General features: G+C 36.1%; 3 protein-coding genes across 3 annotated transcripts; 2 read left to right on the top strand and 1 right to left on the bottom strand.

Annotated features, from left to right (window-relative positions):
- The first annotated feature begins 1606 nt into the window (after positions 1 to 1606).
- LOC145624559 (expansin-A6-like) lies at positions 1607 to 4966 on the top strand. The gene is made up of 3 exons (XM_081677611.1): positions 1607 to 1890; positions 2098 to 2416; positions 4069 to 4966. Exons 1-3 carry the CDS (start codon positions 1731 to 1733, stop codon positions 4376 to 4378), a joined length of 789 nt encoding a protein of 262 aa, XP_081533737.1. The 5' UTR covers positions 1607 to 1730; the 3' UTR covers positions 4379 to 4966.
- A 2011-nt stretch (positions 4967 to 6977) lies between these two features.
- On the bottom strand, positions 6978 to 10217 carry LOC145620309 (protein INVOLVED IN DE NOVO 2-like). Its single transcript, XM_081674956.1, has 7 exons — positions 9942 to 10217; positions 9125 to 9761; positions 8791 to 8972; positions 8498 to 8566; positions 8137 to 8418; positions 7839 to 8051; positions 6978 to 7305 (listed from the first exon to the last, which is right to left on the bottom strand). The coding sequence occupies exons 1-7, from the start codon at positions 10215 to 10217 to the stop codon at positions 7078 to 7080; spliced, it is 1887 nt and encodes a 628-aa protein (XP_081531082.1). The 3' UTR covers positions 6978 to 7077.
- Positions 10218 to 12891: 2674 nt separating this feature from the next.
- Positions 12892 to 17610, top strand: LOC145620300 (serine/threonine-protein kinase PCRK1-like). The gene is made up of 4 exons (XM_081674945.1): positions 12892 to 13746; positions 14493 to 14753; positions 15743 to 15865; positions 16684 to 17610. Exons 1-4 carry the CDS (start codon positions 13303 to 13305, stop codon positions 17245 to 17247), a joined length of 1392 nt encoding a protein of 463 aa, XP_081531071.1. The 5' UTR covers positions 12892 to 13302; the 3' UTR covers positions 17248 to 17610.
- Positions 17611 to 20201: the final 2591 nt, after the last annotated feature.

The following is a 20201-nucleotide window of genomic DNA, read 5'->3' as shown; positions in this document are numbered from 1 at the left end:
CTGTCTACCAAAACAAAAATTAAATTTAAAAAAAAAAAAAAAAAAAAAAAAAAAACTAAAAAATGAGCCAATAGTGGTTTTCTTTTTGCATGGTCTCGTCGCAGTATAATGAACCGATAATTACGGAGATTAAGTGGGTCCCTTTTAAACATTGTGTTACTTTGTCGTTGGATTCTATTGCTCATCAAACTTCACTTCGTTGCCGCTTTAAGCCCAAACTTCAGCCCACTACAACTGGCCCGCAACCACCTCCTTCAATCTCAGCCGTTGGTTGATTCTCTACTTCAGATTCACGCTATTTTTAACTCTCCTTTTTATCTTTTTGTGCGTAAATACCCCTCCTTTTCTGTCATATTTCAAGGACCTTCCAAGGGCATTTATGTCCAACTACCCTAGGAAAATGTACAATATTTTGTTATCCTTTTTGTACGAAATTTCCGCCCTTTTTTTATTATTTTTTTATAACGAATTTTCTTTTTTTTAAAAAAAAAAAATATATATATTTGGACTATGAAATACTTAAATCACTTTATATTTTTGGGTTGGTTGAATACGTATGAAAAAAGTCTAGGTCCATAACATAAGACAAAAAGTAGCATGCATCAAAGAGTGCAAGTGATTATTTTTGGTGCTCCCTACTCATACTCATGGAGTCATGGATCCCCCACCCCACCACATGTATAATACCTTGTTCCAAAGCAACCAATTTTTCCTCTTAACTAAAAATATGATTTTTCAAGGTAAATGTCCACGCAAATAGTAACAAAATTTTACCTAATGATGAAAATTTCATTTTAAGCAATATCACCTTAAATAATTTCCTAAACATGTGTTTTCAATTATTTTCAAGTATATTGGATTTTATTTACAGTATGGTTATGGGTTGTGTCGTGTCTCTAAGGATTGATCCAAAACTCACTAGATTCATGTGTTGTGTCACATTTTTAAACAAATATAACCTAAACATGCATACTCCAAACCGACTTGCGGGTCCATGATGTACATCGTGTCCCATTTCCGCTCATTTTGCATTCCATTCTTTACATGCCGATGTTCTTATGTCATGTAACTTGTTTTTTTTAATTTAAATAAGGTAGCTAATAAAGCACAGACACAACCTAAAAGTATAATAATCTTCCACCGACCTAACCCAATACCATCTTTACAGCTTACGAACATATTCTAAATAAAGCTTGGTTTAGTAGCTAGTACCACAATATCCAATTATCCAAATGTACATTTGATGATTTGTGCAGTAAATTAAGTTAAACCTATTTCACAATTTATGTGGTGAATAAATGACATAATACGATCACATGGGACCGCAATGGAAGTAAGATAGAGCATGAAATATGTCGTATGAAAAAATGAAAGAGAAGTATCAAACAATACAACCCCACCAAGATTGGGTAATTAATTTCAATCTGTCCTAATTCGACTCTCTTTTAAACGCGCATTCAATGCGAGTGCACACAATCCCTACCTCCCTTCCACATTATACTCATTTCACCTCTATTTTCCTTTTTTTTTAATACACCTGAAAAGTCGAAACTACCCCTGGTACCCTGAACCCCTTCCCTCCATAAGTACCTGACCTTCCTGCCCTCTTTCCTCTCCACAACTCCCTCACTCCTCACTAAACAACACAAAACCTCTTTCTCTCTCCTCTCTCCAACTTTCTCTCTCTAAAAAAGAAAAACAAAAAGAGTGGGAGAAAGAAAGAAAGAAAAATGGCAATGTTTAGTAGTATTATTAACATAATTTCATTAATTACATTATGGGTTTCATTAACATTGGTTGATGCTAGAATTCCTGGAAATTACCAAGGTGGTTCATGGCAAACTGCCCATGCTACTTTCTACGGTGGTGCGGATGCTTCTGGCACCATGGGTATGTTCGTCTTTTCCTCTCCCCCTCTCCCCTTTCTAATTATACATTAACAATGTGATTACTAACAAACTTAACCATAATGTACCTCCTTAATTATTACTCACTTTTTCTAATCCAAAATGTGGGTACCCTCAAGGGCATTTCAGTCATTTTTAAAAATACCAAAAATGCCCTCTTCTGATCAATTTTGTTTCCGATGTTCAATAGGTGGAGCATGTGGTTATGGGAACTTGTACAGTCAAGGTTATGGTGTGAACACAGCAGCACTAAGCACAGCGTTGTTCAACAACGGTCTTAGTTGCGGTGCTTGCTTTGAAATCAAGTGCGCTGATGACCCTAGCTGGTGCCACCCAGGAAGCCCGTCTATACTCGTTACGGCTACTAATTTCTGCCCGCCTAACTTCGCCCAAGCTAGTGACAATGGTGGGTGGTGCAACCCTCCTCGCCCTCACTTTGACCTTGCTATGCCCATGTTCCTTAAGCTGGCTCAATACCGCGCCGGCATTGTTCCTGTCTCTTACCGCAGGTTTGCCTTCTTTTTCTCTCTCTTCCCCTGCTTTTTTTATTTGCGGAAAATGATAAATGTAGTCCTTCATATTACTTACTCCGTATTAACGTGTGATTTTGTCGTGCATTTCTAAACTTGTTCAGTTTTAGAGAATGTATTTAATGCTTGGTACTCTTATTTTTATTCATTGGAGGGGGTGATTTTGTTTTTATTTTTAAGAATTAATAAGGCTTTAAATATTGAATGGCTAATTTGTTGTTGATTTACAAGAAATTAAGGAACAGTTTGACGGTTGAGTTAGATTTTTTAAGAGGAATGAAAATAAATGCGAGGAAATACCACCATCGTGGATGCTCTTAGACAGTTACGGGTCATTTTCGTAATTAATCCTAGTAATAATGGTCTACGTCTAACCTTCGTGGAGTGTTAGTTTTATGACTTTATCTTGTGTTGTCAAGTAAACAACAGAGTACGGAATTGTGACTTTTTGGTTTGGAACGTAGTTGTTTTAGTCCTAATTACTTTGATTAAAAATTAATTAGGAAGATATGATAATTTTAAAAAGGTTGACAGAGTGTATAAAGTTGAGTATAGTGGGTAGTGACTAGTATGATTTATAACAAGTGTTCATTGGTTTAGACTTATTAAGTAGAGTTCTTAAATAAAGAAAATTAAAAAAAGGTGGGACTAGAAATGTCTCATTATTTGTACTGTAGTTTAAACTTAAAAGGGTTAGGTTTTGTGCGTGAAAAATATCTTCAAAGGAACATTTTATAATTTCAGAAGCAGAGTATACTACAGTACTGTATATTGTTCAGATGAGTGGGTTAGTAGATTTAGAGCCTCTTATGATTTGCTAAAATGAATTATTTATGAGAAGGAAATTAGGAAATGAAGTAAACTGAACTTATTAGACATGCACTGAATTGAAATTAAGCTGAAGAGAACAAACTTTTAGTACTAATAAGATTGGTCAACCTTTAGGAGCTTAAGAAATTACTCAATCACTTAACTCTTAATTACCTTCATTTGATTGTATGATTATGAAACATGACTTGTACAAGTATAATTTATACCTAAGAGCATATGCAACGTTGGTCTTTTCCGCATTTTTCATTATAATCTCTACACTACTAGTGTCGTAAATTCTTTCAACAACAAATGAAATGTCTAATTAAAAGTGGAATTCTAACCGCTTTCAAAAATTTGGCATAATTTTGTTCTTGGAAATGTTTACAACAATTGCATGAGTGGAATCTCGATGAAATTCACTAGTGTCAAATTGCTGAGCTAGAATTGTTGAATAAGTATGTGAAAAGTATGTGACAATTTAGCAGCTTTATGATTTCCTAGAAGACTAAAAAGTCAAATTAAAGTTAGTACTAGTACTACTATACCCAAATTCAAGACTAATGGGCCAAAACTTTAACCAGATTAAAATCCGGATCCAATGTGAAAACAAAACCAAATACCCACACCATTTTGTCCACAATACCAGGAGAAATTTATTAGGGTGCGGTCTTCCACTCGCATGTTCCCATGCACAGTCTTCAATACTCCCACCAAATCAACGGCCATGATCTCATCACATTCACACACCGTTTTCCCGTACCTAAAATATCTGATATACCCTTCTAACGACGATTGTTGTGTATTATTTAATATTGCAGGGTGCCATGCCGTAAGCGTGGAGGAATCAGGTTCACAATCAACGGGTTCCGTTACTTCAACTTGGTTTTGATCACCAATGTTGCGGGTGCAGGGGATATTGTGAGGACTTATGTGAAAGGATCAAGGACTAACTGGATGCCAATGAGCCGTAACTGGGGTCAAAACTGGCAATCCAACTCGGTTTTGGTTGGACAAGCACTCTCCTTTAGGGTTGTAGCCAGTGACAGGAGGTCTTCCACTTCTTGGAACATTGCTCCCGCTCATTGGCAATTTGGACAGACTTTTACCGGCAAAAATTTCAGGGTTTAAAAAAATTTACCCCTTTTAACCACTAAAGAAGAAAAAAAAAAAAAATCGAATTTTCGGCATAGTTTAGATTTTATTTCATTTTACTTTGTCCTTTCGTTTTTAAAAAAACCTTATTTTAATGGTTTTTTTCTTTTTTTTAATCCCGACCTCGAAACGGGGTAAGTGGGGGTAAAAAGAGAAGAATGAGAAAATTTGGGTTTTTAAAAAGACTTTTCTCAATGTAGGTTTTGGAGGGAGGGGGGTGAATTTGTCAATTTGAAGTTTTTTTTTTTTTTTTTTTTCTATTTTTTTTTGGTTTAAAGTTTTGGGTTTGGAGGGAAATGAAAAGTGTGGGAAAGTGTAATTTTGAAAAAAGGGAAGAGGGTATAGAGGGAAAGGTGAAAGAAAAAAGGCTGAAGCGACTGCAGAAAGGTGTAGCCCGCAGCTTAATGATGTTTCTAATTATATTATTAAGATGGAAGAAAAATGGTATATGAATATTACTTATGATAATATATAGTTTTAGTGGAGTGTAATATGGTTTCTAAACCGTATGTTATTGTAACTCTTGGGCTTTTGGTTCAATGGAATGAACTTTGTTTGCCTTTATATTCTTCTTCTTTATTCCTTCTTTTAACTTTGATGAAATGCTAGATTTTTTTATGTTGATGAAAGGCCAATAGCAAATTTTGGCTCTAGTTGGTAATATAATTTGACAAGACAACATTAATTTTGAGAAACTTCGTCGAATTATAGTATTGAGAAGTTAACTTCGTGAGTGTGTCATTTATGTTAGAATCGTGGGAATATTGGTTGCAATTGGAATCATACTAAATGGTCAAAATGGACAATCTTCGTGTTTATTACATAAGATTAGAATATAATTTGGGTGTAAGAATAATATGAGAATAGCATGAGCATGAATTACACATTACATATTTTACTCGATCAATTAAACTTATTTATAAAGACCGTGTAAGAGACATTTAAAATTTATCTTAAAATAAGAGAAATTATTGTTAAAGGTTCATCTCAATCAGAAGTTTTAGACTCTTAGCCGATGGTTGAGGTTTAGAAATATGTTTTATACTACATCGGTTATTTTATATATAGTGTAAGACCACTTGTGTAAAATTATTTATAAAGATATGTAATTATGTCGTGTTAACTAATTTTACAAAAAAGTGTAAATATGTAATCTCATATTAGTGAGATGGACATTGTAAGACCACATTGTTGTAAACTTATTAACATTATGGAAAATAAATTTTAAACCACTACTTTGTATTTATAAAAGAAATCATAACAACCTTTTAAGACATTTTCTGATTGATCATTAATTTCACATGAAGAAAGTGAACACTTAATAAATAGTAAAGAGTCGGTTATGAAATTTCCAAATAGCAAAAAGATGAAAATGAAACATGTAGAAAGTATAGATAGGCAGCACTTATTTGGCCGACGGAGAAAGCTCAATCACTTGCACTTTCTTTTGTTCAGAAAATGGGAAACTTATCATCAATTTGCAAAGGAAGATTGAACAGTTACAAAGATATTCCAATCTAACCTTTTTAGAAATATAAACTATATAGCACAAGACTCGTTCCTCAATTTGGTAGTTAGATAATATTTTCTCCTTCAACAAATATGGCAATTGATGCATTTGCAAGCCATGAAAAGGAGTTGATAAAATGTAGGATTATAGGAGTAGCTTGTTTGAGTTTTAAGCAACAAAAAAGTCGATATCATTAGTGAAAAAAGTTACTCCCTCTTTCCCATATAGATTGATCGGTATCTAAATGCTTTCTATTTTTCTCTTCACCCATATTCACGATTTTGTCAGACCGCGTATATACAAGTTTGTACAGGCCTTATTTAAGTAAAAGTTAAAAGAATATAGAAATCAATTAAGGAAAACTCTATTAACGAATGAAGAGAGTAACGGAGATTTACTAGACCAGGGTTTGAAATATTTTTATATGAACATGATGAGTTGGTAAGTAATGTCAAGTCCAAAGGAAAATTGAATTGGAGAAATGTCTGTTACCCAAAACAAGCACATGGGAGGTGGGGTTCAAAGCAATAATTTTGTGACCATGGTGTTTGGTTATGAGAAGCTGTTTCCCACACTCTTTAGGTAGCTTCAATTCTTTGGATTCTACAAACCAATAAAATTGATGAAAATAAAAAGAAAAGGCTATGAACACATTGGATGCCCTCAACAATCTTCTACCTCTTATCTTACCAATAATCAACTTCTTTTGCTGTTCATTTCACCACCAAAGTTAAAGTTAAAGTTAATGTCAAAACCTCTCTTAGTCTTTGTCTAAGCAAGATTGGGCCCATTGGGCCTATCTAGATGAGACCAAGGCTTGTCCTTCCGGCCCAGGAAGGAGTTAAGATGTTATTGGGCCAAAAACCATGGGCCGGTTGGGCTCAAGGCAAATTGCCCCCTGCCAGAGATCACAACTAAAAATCTGTAATGCTAATTAGAAATTTAGAATTTGCAAAACAGAGGAGTAAAGGCTTAATTACATAAGCATAACGCCTTTTCACAATAATATCAACTTCAGATTTTCAGAGTAAATGTATGTTATTAAACAGATACTACCACCTTAGATTAGAGTTTCATGTGTTTTAGTTTATGCACAGCTTTGGTAATGTGGTTAAGTTAGCGCAAAAAAAGTTATCCTTGACAAGTTGACATACAGAAGATTCAGCTATTTTTTCTTCTTGTGTGATCTCCAAAGGTTCACCACGTACTCTGTAGCTTCTCCCAAAGTTGCCTTTCTGTTATCCTTCATGTTCCAAAGTTCAGGTACTTGATATCGACCACTAGCATTGTATTCATTAAGCTCGCTCATTGCAGTGGCAACAGCCTGACAAACCTTCTCTCCGTGTTCATTCCTCAGCATAATTAATCTCTCATCTTCTTCATTTATAACCTCCTAAGTAGGCAGACAAAGGACATGTACTTAGTAAAAGGTAATAACAGGAAGCATTAAAAATTGAAAAGCATGTAATTAAGCTTAGATAAACCACTGTATTATAATACAAATAGCCATTATTACTATCATTTTGATATGTTATGGCTACCATTAGGGGACGGACTTCAGTTATATATATTCATACAACTTGAATTTTGCTAAATTGAGAGCTACTAGTTTTTCAAGGAACTAATAGATTTGCTGATACTAACTAATGTAATATATGTTCAATAATGCTTAGGACAGTCACTCCAGAACCTGAAATCAATCTCGATCTTCCATTGCCCTTTCTGTTTCTTTAAGGACACATCAACAAAAGATGTAGACACAAGACTGCACTTCATGGTTGTAAGTTACTTCCGACCACAAAATATTATACCAGTAGCAAAAACCCAACCATTGAAGCATGTGAAATTTCCACCCCAATCTTAAAAAATAATCCATGGACTAATGCAAAAAGACCAATATTAGACAAAAGTATACAACAGATATACCTTGGGTTGTCCACACTCAGTAATAGATTTGAAAGGCTGCCAGTCATGATCTCCAATATACTCTAGGCACAAATCATAAAGTTCGTTGGCTTTGGCTGGTGCTTCTTCTTTGGAGTACTTCTCTTTGGCCACACTTTCGAAAACTTTTTTATCAAGACAACCCATTGCTTTCACACCAATGTTAGCACGGACAGCTTTCCTCTCCTTCAACCCCTACAATAAATATAGAATTTCAAGCTTTAAGCACTAACACAAGCACAGACTCACTATATGATAGTCAAAAGAATTATACACTTACAGTTATCAATTCCTTGCGTGCATCCTGCAACTCATCATTGCAGTTCCTCTCCTTGACTATCAGGGTCTGATATAGAGCGTCTAAACACTCCAGTTCTTCTTCCTTGTCTTTCAGGTCTTCATTGATTTCTTCCATTTTTTTCTTGGTTTCAGAATCCCTTCCCATATGTTCCATAACTTGAGCAGCTCCTTTCAATTGTTCTATCTCCAACTCTAATGCTTGCCTCTGATCAGTCTGTTTTTCCAGATCAATGATTTTCTTGTGGAGCGCCTCCTTTTCCCTCTGGAAATCAGTGTATGTATAAGGCAGATCAGCACAGTATGTATTCATCACAAGATTGATGTATTTATTCTGAATTTACCTCATGTTCCTCAACAAGCTTTAGTACTTTCTGTTCTGACCGATGTTGTTCCTGTGTTGCTAAATCATTCTGAAACCAAGGAAAACTAATCTCTTACAGCAACAGAAAGTTAAAAACATGCTTCAAAGGTAGTAATTCAGGATGAAACCACATTTAAATATTCAATAATTATATATTAGAGCTCAGTGCTCAGTAAACAGGTTCAGAATTTAATTGCTATAACTAATACTGATGTAATAACCAGCTTATACTGATGTAATAACCAGCTTAAAGCTCAAAAGATTAGACTGTACCATTTTCCTCTGGCGTCGAAGCTTGATTATCTTGTTGTCATAATCAGCTTCACGTTTCTCCAACAATATTTCATGTTTCTCCAGCTTATCCTTCTGAAATTTTAGGTTGTGCTTAAAGTTCTCATGGTCATGCAGTATCTTCTCCTTATCCTTAACTGTCCGGTTTCTCATCCTCTCCATCTCTGCCCAGGAAAAGAAAGAAACATGAGATTGCTTTTAAACTTTCAACACAAAAACATGGAAAAGAATACATTACACTGCAATTGCAAAACTAAAAGAACAGAAATCAAAATTACAATTGAAACAGATTATGCATAGATGTTCATATACATACCTTCATTGTAAGCGTGGGTCATTTTATCTGTTTCCTCAATTACCTTCTCTAAAGCAGCACATGTCTCATTGAGCTTTTTCTTTATTTCTTTTTCCTGCTTATCCTTCACTTCCTTGGTCTGACTGAGGTTTGAAACTAGGCAGTTTCCCTTCCTTTTTTCTTCGGCGATAAGGTCAGCCAAAGTTTTGACATCTCCATTGTCACGCAGATGCTTCCCAACCAGATCATTCAAGAGATAGTCTTTCTCCTTTGCTATCCATCCATAAAGTTTATTCCCACGAGCATCTGCCCTTCTTGAATACCATTCTCGCCTGCCTTGGTGATTTACCTCAAAGTCCTTGTCAAAAAATATAGCATTTTCAAATCCCTGATAATCCTTGCTGAAATTCACAATGGCAAATCCAGAATGGCCTTGAACACTCCACAAGGGTATCACCTTCAACGGGTTAAAACCTTTTTTAGCAAGTTCATCTCGTAACTTGCTTCCACTATCCCCAACATACCTTCCATTTTTGAGTTCAACAGGGAGATTAGCCACAATGCCTTTCCATGGCCAGACATATTTTTCAGTGTCATCACGTTCATTGAGCTGTGAAATGCTTCTTTCAGAGGGTCTTGATGATACTCTAGGACTGTACTTGTCATCATGCTTCACCAGTGCAGTGCCTTTTCCAGAAGACATTGATGATACTCTTGGACTGTACTTGTCATCATTCTTCACCAGTGAAGTGCCTTTTCCAGAAGACATTGATGATACTCTTGGACTGTCCTTGTCATCATGCTTCACCTGTGAAATGCCTTTACCAGAAGATGATACTCTAGGACGATGATACTTATCCAGGTAGTAACCAAGGGCTTTATGCTTCCCCTTAAGCTTAACACCATCCCTAGTAGGGCCTTTTCCTAAAGCTCTAGCATGATCCAAAAGATCATAAAAATAGTAGTCCTTTTTCTCCTTTTCATCACAAAATGGACACCTGAATGTATCCTTTGATAACTTAACTTTGTATCTATCTTTCTTCAATCGATAATAGACATCATCTATATAATCATCCAGTTCTGATTCACTTATATCAGAATTTGAGTGCTTCATCTTCAGATGAAAATGTTACAATACCAAAAACCAGGAGAAACAAAATAAAAACATTCAGTTAGCACCATAGAACCACAAAATCTACTCCTTACTCTAGGTAAGAAGAAATAGTACAAGGAGCTGCTTGAAGCAATCAAGGTTAAGAACTTTCCAAGTACCAAAATTTCAAATGCATGATGTTCACAAGTTTTATACAGACTATAAGTTATGACAACAGTAGAGCAAAACAACAAATTCAGCCTAATATGCAGCACATACATGATAGTAAAGCATTGATATCCAAGTGAAGGTAGAACAAGAAGAGAAAACCCCCTTAAACTAAACAATAATTATTCAGTAAAAGAAAAGTTCACTAGAGTTCCCAGCAACTGTAGCACACAAACTTTATAATTTACACCCTCAGTTAAACTTACTCAAACACAAGTATGTTGACATGTAATACCAACTAGGAGTACTAAACAATCACCGCTACGAGTATCAGTTTTATCATGAACAAAAACCATTAAACATCATATACAAAAACCACAAGGATATAATGTCTAACTTATTCAAATGCATGAAAATTGCAGAATAGTAAGACAGAAGATACCTTTCGTGACATTTTCGCATTCAAATGATGGTCTATCCGCAGTAAATGCTTGAACTAGAAGCACAAAAACAACCCACAAACAATGATATAAGAATTTGAAGTTCATCAAACATGAAAATTTACTTACAAATGCTAAAATTAATTTTTTTTGTTAAAAAGATACAGTACTTTTTACTTATTTCAGCGCACACAAACATTTCTGCGGAACATAATTAATCTCGCCCAACATGACATATTTTTTATCTTATTTTACAGAAATAAACAAAATTCATACATAATCTGAAATAATTAATCAAATTGCAAGAAACACAAACTTCTAGCTTAAATTGCATAAACCCACAAACTTCTAGCAATGAAATGTAATATAACTAAAAATACAAAGAAAATTTCCTTATTTGGCGGACTTATTAAATAAAATGTGAGGGAGGAGAGATAGTGATGACTGATAAGAGGGGTTCGACCTCTTTTGACTGTGGTTGCACTGCTTTGGACGGCTTCTGGGGAGTTGCAACGGTTCCGGCGGCGGAGCTTCGGCCTTCAAACCAGAAAACTAAGAAGAAAAAAAAAACATTAAAAAAAAACCGATTAAATGGAGAAAAAATTGTAAAATCATAGAAAAAACAAAAACCCCCAACAAAACCCATGTAAGAAAACGAGCAAAAGTTCAGATTTTTTGAAACTTACCAATGTGATTTTAGGATAAATGGAGAGCGGAGAAAAACCCTAATAAACTTTTGAAGAAAGGTTTTTAGTGATTTTAATGGAGGTTGATAAAGTTATGAACTTGGTATCAAAATAACCCAGATTTTTTGTATGAATAGAGAAGAAAAATGAGTAGTGTATTTTGTAGAGAGAGGAGAGAGAAAATGGAGGAATATAGTACAGAGTGTGTGAGCAAGGTGACGAGGCGGGGTGTGTAGTGTGATCAGAAGTGGAAACGGAACAGAGTCTGTTTTTGAGCGGGAGGTGTGTGTTTTGTTGCAGAAAATGGAAAGTTTTTTAACAAATGTTCATTTGACACGTGTTATTGGAGTCTAATCAATGAACTCTTTAAATTGTAAAATGGTCAATTGGTCAAGTCAATTTGGGCTAAATATTGAAGTTGGTGTTGATGATTAATCTAGCCCAAAACCAATGTTGCCAGTCTTTTAAATTGAAGGGCAACCCAATGTCAATGGCTCAACTTCTCCCAATTTGACATGCCAGGATTGCCAACTTGTTATGTTTGTGCCATGGACTTCGCCTTTTCTATGTACGTTTGGTAATGCTTAACTTTAATGGTTTACTTGAATGATAATCTTACAAGTTAAATGTTTTTATTGCAAAAATCCATTGTGACACATCAATTTGAAGGATAATATGATAATTATTAGGACAGCTTGAATATCGTACTTGTATTGTTTGTCTTATGAACAATTGTATGGATATTGTTTCAAGGCGTCATGACTCACAAATCAATACTGGATTAAGTTGTGACAAGATAATAAATTTGAATAAAGGTTAAGTTTGATTTTAAGGCATGTCACATCATCATCAACTTATAACGTATGTGTAAGCAACGCTACATTAACGTTGCATTTAATAATTGTAATCTCAAGTTCTTAATATTAATGAATGACAAACACTACTCACCAAATTAATAAGTAAAAGTATATTTCTTTAGTTTTTATGGCCGAGTCACCAAAGTACTACATCATTTTGCCAAATTGCCATGTCTAAAGACACCAAAGTAGAAAATTTCAAAATGATTACATGTATTAAAAAAAAAAAAATCTCCCTCCATCTCTATTTATTTACTCCGGCAAAATGTATTGATATTATCCGGTTCTTTTCAGCTTTTATGAACGTACATTAATGAGATAAACGATGGAGACCGGAGATGTGTTATCAACTTATTACTAATAGAGTTATATTAAAGTATCACTCGACGGTTTTTAAATAACCGCTCAAAAATAAAAATTACGTAGGACAAACAAATAGGAACGGAGAAAGCAAGTCGAAAAAGAATATCGATAATATACCCAAAACCCAATATAACTGCCGGGGCACAAGATAGGTCCTACCACAAGGAACCGTTCGGTAACATCTGACATTGTTTGCCTTCTTCTTCCCTCCTCCTCTTTCTCTCTGCACCCTCGTGATCTTTTCAATTCCTTTCTTTCTTTTCTTTTTTTATAAATTCAAAAATCCCATCTTTTTTTACTCAAATTCTGCATTATATTCTTTTAAACTAAAAATCATCTGACATTATTAATACACTACTCATATTTCCTTAATTATTAAGGTTTGTTAATTATTATTATTCCAATTAATTATGAATCACTATTTTATTAATCTCTCCATTAAAACATCCAATGTTAGTTGATCCCCTCACCTCCACTCTTCAACCACCCTCTCTCTTCCCTTTTCTCTCTCCTCTTTTCCTTCTTCTTCTTCCCCATTTTTCAGTTCAACAAAATTAATCAAATAAATTAAAAAAGATTAAAACTTTTAACAATGAAGTGCTTCCATTTCACAAATGGTGAAAGAAGATCCGAAGAAGGAGAAGACGATGTCGTTTCATCAGTAAGAGCAAGAGTTTCATGGGCTCGTTCTTTGAGTATAGCTAGTAGTACTACTAGCTCAAGTACCACCGAAGTACGGCGGTCGGAGTTCGCCGGAGACTCGGAGTTTTCCGGCGAGTCAGCTGGGTTTTTCTCTCTCCTAGCTCAGAATCGCCGAGTTTGTAACGATCTGAAAGCGTTTACTTTTGCTGAGTTGAAATCGGCAACTCGTGGGTTTAGTCGAGGCTTGTTGATTGGTGAAGGAGGATTTGGGTGTGTTTATAGAGGTGTTGTTGATAATGTTAGGGTTTTTGATTGCGATGATTTTGAGTTTGATGATTCTGTGAATTGCAAGATTGATGTTGCTGTTAAGCAGCTTAATCGTTATGGTTCCCAGGCATGTTATCTCATCTCCTTTCTTATTTTGATTTATTAATTTCAATTTATTTTGAAATGCATTGTTAATTTATACAGTACATATGTTATCTTAGTGTTTTGGAAAGTTTGATTGCAAAATGTGCTTTGGTGTTGTTTATTGAATTTGTAAAATCATGTGTCCATCGGTGTAATTAATGTTACGGAGTCCACTTGTAGCGTTTTTTTTTTTTTGTTTACGGAGTAGGTTTTATATTAATGTGTAAATTTTTGAGTGATTATGTTGATTTGGGAACATTATTATTGCTATTATTCTGTCTTAACTTAGAATACACTCAACAAGAAGAGAAATCATTTGATTAATTTGGTTTTATGGGGGTTAGGAGTGGGAATAAAGGTATTTTGTTTGTCTAGGGAGAAGAAAATGCAGATGTTGGCTCAGTTGGAAGCCCAAGAGGAAATGTATGAATTTGGGACTTGGACTTATTCATTGTTTTTTGTAGTTTTTTTTGTTTATTTGGGTATTGTTCTAGGTGGATTATTGACCGGTTAATTTGTGATAAAATAACTTGTTACACCAAAATTTGTATCTTTCATATAGAATAATTGTGTGTTGGAGGAGTAAGCTGAATGTTGGTTCACATTTCGATTTTCAGTGTTTAATTGCGATTATTTTTCCTTGTGACTTGAGATTTGATTCCTTTGTATATGTGATGTCTAACATGGTGTGCCTTTATGGGGTTTTTGATTTACCATTCTAGTTAGCAGGGGCATAAAGAGTGGATCAATGAAGTGAATTGGTTAGGCGTAATTAAGCACCCGAATCTTGTCAAATTAGTTGGATATTGTGCTGAAGATGATGAAAGGGGAATGCAAAGGCTTTTGGTGTATGAACTCATGAAGAACAAAAGCCTGGAGGATCATCTGTTGGGTCGGGTGTCATCACCCTTGCCATGGATGACGAGACTGAAAATTGTGCAGGATGCAGCTCGTGGATTGGCGTATTTGCATGAGGAAATGGATTTTCAGGTACCAAATCTTAGTTCTATACCCATGAATTTTGTTTTTATCATTGGAATATCTTAATAGAGTCCAGCATCTAGGCGGCTTAATGCTTTTTGGCTGTTAGTGATGGCTTATAAAATCTCACACAATTATTAACTGTAATGTCTGTAATAGACAAAAGGCAGGCTCTCCTCTCTGCTCTTGTTTAGATGCTGCCTGCAGATTAATGGTAATACTTGATAGAGTTTAATATGGCTGAGTTGGTTGACTTTTAAAAGTTCAATTTCCTTGACAAAGCTGTTTAGAATACTTCTCTAACTGTTCTGCTTCCGTGTGCTTGACGAAGATGTTGCTGACCTGTATCTATTAGATGTGTAGAAATGCTCATAACTAAACTGAATTTGCCTTTTAATTTTATATTCTTTAACAACTATGTTTTGCTCTTCAAGAACATGTGAGAGATTTCAACTTTTTATAGTCCTAAGGGTATGATCATGGTGGGGAAAAAGAAGTTTAAAGCTAGAATCAGTTGTTATTGATACGATAGGGTACATAGGCTAACTAGATTACTAGAGTTGTGGCACATTTGGGGATCTAGCTTGGTACTCAGGGAGTCGGGGTAAGGCCTTATCCCTCCAAATTATGACAAGATTAAAACATTTATTAGAAAAAAATAAAAAATAAATATGGTGGAAGTGTATGCTCTTAAGTCGCAATTTTCTTTTATATTCCCATCCTAGAAATCTTAGATCTACTTGACTAGATGGGTTATTATATGGAAAATTCTTTACAATCACAGATATTGCTTTCATTGGTTTGAGAAAATTGTTCACCCAAGTTACCAATGGTGACTGATGGAATATTTTATTTCTTCATGTTTGGTGATGAGTATGACATGGTTGGTACTTTGCAGCTTCATATTCTTAGAAAAAATTAATATATGCCTTCACGTTCATCACAATTATTCGTTAAGAATCTGATGTTGATTATGTTTGGTAATCGGCTTCATGCAGCTAATATTTCGAGATTTTAAAACATCAAATGTTTTGTTGGATGAAGACTTTAATGCCAAGCTCTCAGATTTTGGACTTGCTAGGCTGGGGCCGGCAGAGGGATATAGTCATATTTCAACTGCGGTAAGTCCATTAACTAATTTTGTAAGCCTATGCTCTGGGGCCTACATAATTTGACAAGTTTTGTATTATTGGATGTTAGCTAAGAGGATATATTTTAATGCTTGGTCAAATATAAATGCTAGTTTGCTCAAGGCATCACCAATTCTACATTTTTTTTTTTTGAAGAAACCCACAACGGGGACTAATTAGATAAATCAGCAAAAGCTAAATCAAGGATATGAGACGGGATACCGTCCAACCACAAACATTGCCCCACTTCCCAAGGTTGAAAGTGAGCTAAATAATGCACTAACTTATTCCCTTCCCACTTAACAAATGACCAATTCTACATCTTTAGCTGAACATATTACATTATTTGGAAGCCTTCCGTTGCTTATTTCTGAAATATATCATGTTTCAAGGGCTTATTATGCATTGTTTATGAAATTGAGATTCTGGAACTAGTGGAACATATCATTGAATCCTTTTCCTAGTCTCGTTCTGTAAGTGACCGAGCCTATTTTTTTTAATCTGTTGATTTTTAGACTCAGATATATGAATAGAAGAGCTTAAACTGTCAATATAGCCATCTACCTCTCTAGTAGTTGCATGGTTGAAAACCTATAGGTGTTTATTTCTGAAATGTCTTACTATAAGGGGTGTTTGCTAGTAGTTTACGTAGTAATGATTTTGATGGCCTGGAAACTGGAATTAATCATTATAAACTATCCAGCTCAGAGACCTAAGTCATGGAGCTTGAGTTACCTAACTTTAATTTATTGGGATTAGGATGTTTCAACTGTAAAGCCTTCTAACGCAATCAACTGTGTCATATATAGGTTGTAGGAACAGTGGGTTATGCAGCACCTGAATATGTCCTTACTGGAAAATTAACAATCAAGAGTGATGTATGGAGTTTTGGTGTGGTTCTCTATGAGCTTATAACAGGAAGACGGGCAGTTGAGAAAAACCTTCCACGAGGAGAGCAGAAGCTCTTGGAGTGGGTTAGACCCTTTATATCAGATTCAAAGAAGTTCCACTTGATTGTTGATTCACGGCTAGAGGGGCAGTACTGCAAAAAATCAGCTCAAAGATTAGCATCATTAGCAAACAAGTGTCTTGCTAAGCAACCCAAAACCCGCCCTAAAATGAGCGAAGTTGTAGAGGTACTAGGTAGTATAATGGATGAAGCATCTTCAGAGGAAGAAACTGAGTCCAAGCCTGTTGTCCAAGCAGCTGAAGATGAGAGTGAAGAACAGGATGCAGATACTGAACCCACCAAACCAGGGAAAAAGTACCTGAGAAAGGTGCGGGAAATAAAAGAAAAGGTCAATTTGAAGAACAAATCTATTGGGAAACTAGATTGGAAAAACTGGACTCCTGGTTTAGTCAAAACTTTGTGATATGAAATCACCCTTGGAGAAGAGGAAAAGTCCCCCTTTTCGAGTTTTGGGTGCTAGCTGATGTTAAAAAGTGTATCAAAATTATTTTCATTACTAGGTTAGATGCAAATTTTGTTTTTATGATTTATTTAATTTGTATCAAAATCCTCCTTCCTTGATTGCCTAGATGGGAAAGTGAGGGTGACTGTATATGTAGATATTAGGTGTAACTTGGTGCCTAGGAAAGCTTCAACGTTGAGGCTTGCTTTGCATTTTAGTTGACGACTAAGATGTTATTTGGTCTCTTTTTTCTGCATGAATACTGCAGTTGAATGTGTAATTTTAAGGCCTTTTTTTTTCCCTGCATTCGGTTCACCATTCTCTATTTGATAATATGATAACTCAATTGCTTGCCCTTTATTATTCCACCACAATGTATATTTATACAAGCTGTACTCCTTGAGGCACAAGGAATATCTTTTCCTAATTCTATCAAAACTAGGAAACTAAGTATTATTTCCTAAGATAAGATAGGAAATATATCTAGGAAAATATATCAAAGTAAATCACAAAGATATGATAAAAGATACTAGTCTATCTTTCCTAACACCCCCCCTCAAGTTGGAGCACTCGGATCAAAGATGCCCAACTTGCTAAGGAGGTAATCAAATTATGGCTTTCCTAAGGCCTTCGTAAAAATGTCAGCTAATTGCTCATTTGTGCGAACATGATGTGGAATAATTAGACCTTCTTGAATGGCATCCCGTACAAAGTGACAATAAACCTCGATATGTTTTGTACGCTCGTGAAACACCGGATTTTGAGCTATGTGTATCGCTGCTTGACTATCACAGAAAATCGGGATAGCTTGAGGATGTTGCACACCCAAACTCAAGAGTAGGCCCTTTAACCACTTCATTTCCATCGTTAGAGCCGACATTGAACGATACTCAGCTTCCCCGGAAGAAGTTGCTACCGTGGGTTGCTTCTTAGACTTCCAAGCTATCGGTGAGTGTCCCAAAAAAACCAACCACCCAGATAATGACCGACGTGTAATGGGGCAAGCTGCCCAATCGGAGTCGCACCAACCATTGAGAGTTAGATCGCTGTCAGACCGTAGTAATATGCCCTGACCCGGAGTGCTCTTCAAGTATCGTACCACTCGGGTTGCAGCCTCCCAATGAGCTTGCTGCGGTGCTTTCAAAAATTGTGATAGTACATGCACGGAGTAAGTAAGGTCAGGCCGAGTGACGGCCAAATACACCAACCGTCCAACCAGCCTACGGTATGGTTCCGGGTCTGCCAGCAGGGGACTATCACTGCGTGCCAATCGGTGGTTTTGTTCCATCGGAGTCAAGGCCGGTTTCGATCCCAAGAGACCCGCTTCTGAGATTATATCTAACGCATATTTGCGTTGAGATAAGAATAAACCTGTACTACTTCTTGCAACTTCAATTCCAAGAAAGTATTTTAGAACACCCAAGTCCTTCATATGAAAACAAGTGCTCAAATAATTTTTGAACAATTTCAAAGCCGCTGAATTGTTTCCTGCAACAATTAGATCGTCCACATAAACAAGAACATTAAGTTGAACCGACCCCTTTGTAAAAGTAAAGAGTGAGTAATCCGGGTAGGATTGAACAAAGCCATAGTCCTTCAATGCCGTTGTAAGCTTGGCAAACCAACACCTAGGAGCTTGTTTGAGGCCATATAAAGATTTTCGAAGACGACAAACAAGATCTGGTTCATCAGTAGTGAAGCCTGGGGGAAGTTTCATGTACACTTCCTCATTTAAGTCACCATGAAGAAACGCGTTATGGACATCCATTTGATGAAGCTCCCAATTTTTAGAGGCGGCAATGGCAAGAAAAGCACGAACTGTTGTCATCTTGACAACTAGAGCAAAAGTCTCATCGTAATCAATGCCTTCGGTTTGATGATTACCAAAGACGACTAATCGTGCCTTCAATCGTTCAATACTTCCATCAGAATTGTATTTTATTTTGTACAACCACTGACTTCCAAGGGCCTTTTTACCAGGAGGGAGTTTCTCCATGGTCCACGTGTCATTATTTTCTAGAGCACGCATTTCTTCTTTCATGGCCAATTTCCACCCATCATCTTGCATTGCCTCTTTGAATGATCGTGGTTCTTTGCCTCCTGTTATAGCTGCAACAAAATTTCGATGTTTCGCAGAAAATTTATCACAACTAACATAATGTGCTATAGGATACGGCATACCTGAGGAAGGTGGAGTAATTGGATTGAGTGATGCTCCGGATGGACTATTACGAGCAACGTGGGTATGAGTGACATAGTCATCTTTGTATTTGCTAGAGGGTATTTTTGTGCGGTGACCACGCCCTAACAAAGTAGGTGTCGTAGCCCCCTCCTCCTCTCCTTCCCGAGCTGCTGCCGTGGCTGTGGGATTAGGGGCAGCAGGTGTCGGGGGTGGACATTCGACAAACCCAGGCTGCTGCCCATCATCATTGTCCTCAAAAATAGGATAATTATCCATATTGTCCCCCAAATTGATTGTGGCATGTATATCATCAGTGGTTTCGACATCTAAATATGGATATATATCCTCAAAAAAACGGACATCTCGAGACACAAAAAAAACCTTTTTGTCTAAGTCAAACAAATACCACCCCTTCTTCCCAAAGGGATAGCCAACAAAGACACATTTTCTGCTACGACTTGCAAACTTATCACCTTTGGCCTTTTGGTTATGAGCAAAACACAAGGAACCAAACACACGTAATTCACTAAATAAAGGGGGAGAGCCAAACAACATTTCATAGGGAGTTTTGTTGCCTAAAAGAACAGATGGGGTACGATTAATTATATGGGCTGCCGCTAGAGCACACTCCCCCCAAAAATAAATTGGTAACCCCCCCTGAAATCGAAGGGCACGAGCAACATTAAGAATGTGTTGGTGTTTTCTCTCAACCCTACCATTTTGTTGAGGGGTC

Source organism: Chenopodium album, chromosome 3, assembly GCF_948465745.1.
Source record: "Chenopodium album chromosome 3, dcCheAlbu1.1, whole genome shotgun sequence".
Taxonomy (NCBI): domain Eukaryota; kingdom Viridiplantae; phylum Streptophyta; class Magnoliopsida; order Caryophyllales; family Amaranthaceae; genus Chenopodium; species Chenopodium album.
This window is presented reverse-complemented; position numbering and strand designations above follow the sequence as displayed.

Bases quoted from the DNA above. Each gene is read 5' to 3' on its own strand.
- LOC145620300 (XM_081674945.1), top strand. From the start codon at position 13,303: ATGAAGTGCTTCCATTTCACAAATGGTGAAAGAAGATCCGAAGAAGGA. The intron at 14,754-15,742 runs GTACCAAATCTT...GGCTTCATGCAG, and splicing joins ATGAGGAAATGGATTTTCAG to CTAATATTTCGAGATTTTAA. The intron at 15,866-16,683 runs GTAAGTCCATTA...TGTCATATATAG, and splicing joins ATAGTCATATTTCAACTGCG to GTTGTAGGAACAGTGGGTTA.
- LOC145624559 (XM_081677611.1), top strand. From the start codon at position 1,731: ATGGCAATGTTTAGTAGTATTATTAACATAATTTCATTAATTACATTA. The intron at 1,891-2,097 runs GTATGTTCGTCT...GATGTTCAATAG, and splicing joins GGATGCTTCTGGCACCATGG to GTGGAGCATGTGGTTATGGG. The intron at 2,417-4,068 runs GTTTGCCTTCTT...TTAATATTGCAG, and splicing joins GTTCCTGTCTCTTACCGCAG to GGTGCCATGCCGTAAGCGTG.
- LOC145620309 (XM_081674956.1), bottom strand. From the start codon at position 10,217: ATGAAGCACTCAAATTCTGATATAAGTGAATCAGAACTGGATGATTAT. The intron at 8,567-8,790 runs GTACAGTCTAAT...CCTTGGTTTCAG, and splicing joins TTCGACGCCAGAGGAAAATG to AATGATTTAGCAACACAGGA. The intron at 8,052-8,136 runs GTAAGTGTATAA...TATTTATTGTAG, and splicing joins CACGCAAGGAATTGATAACT to GGGTTGAAGGAGAGGAAAGC.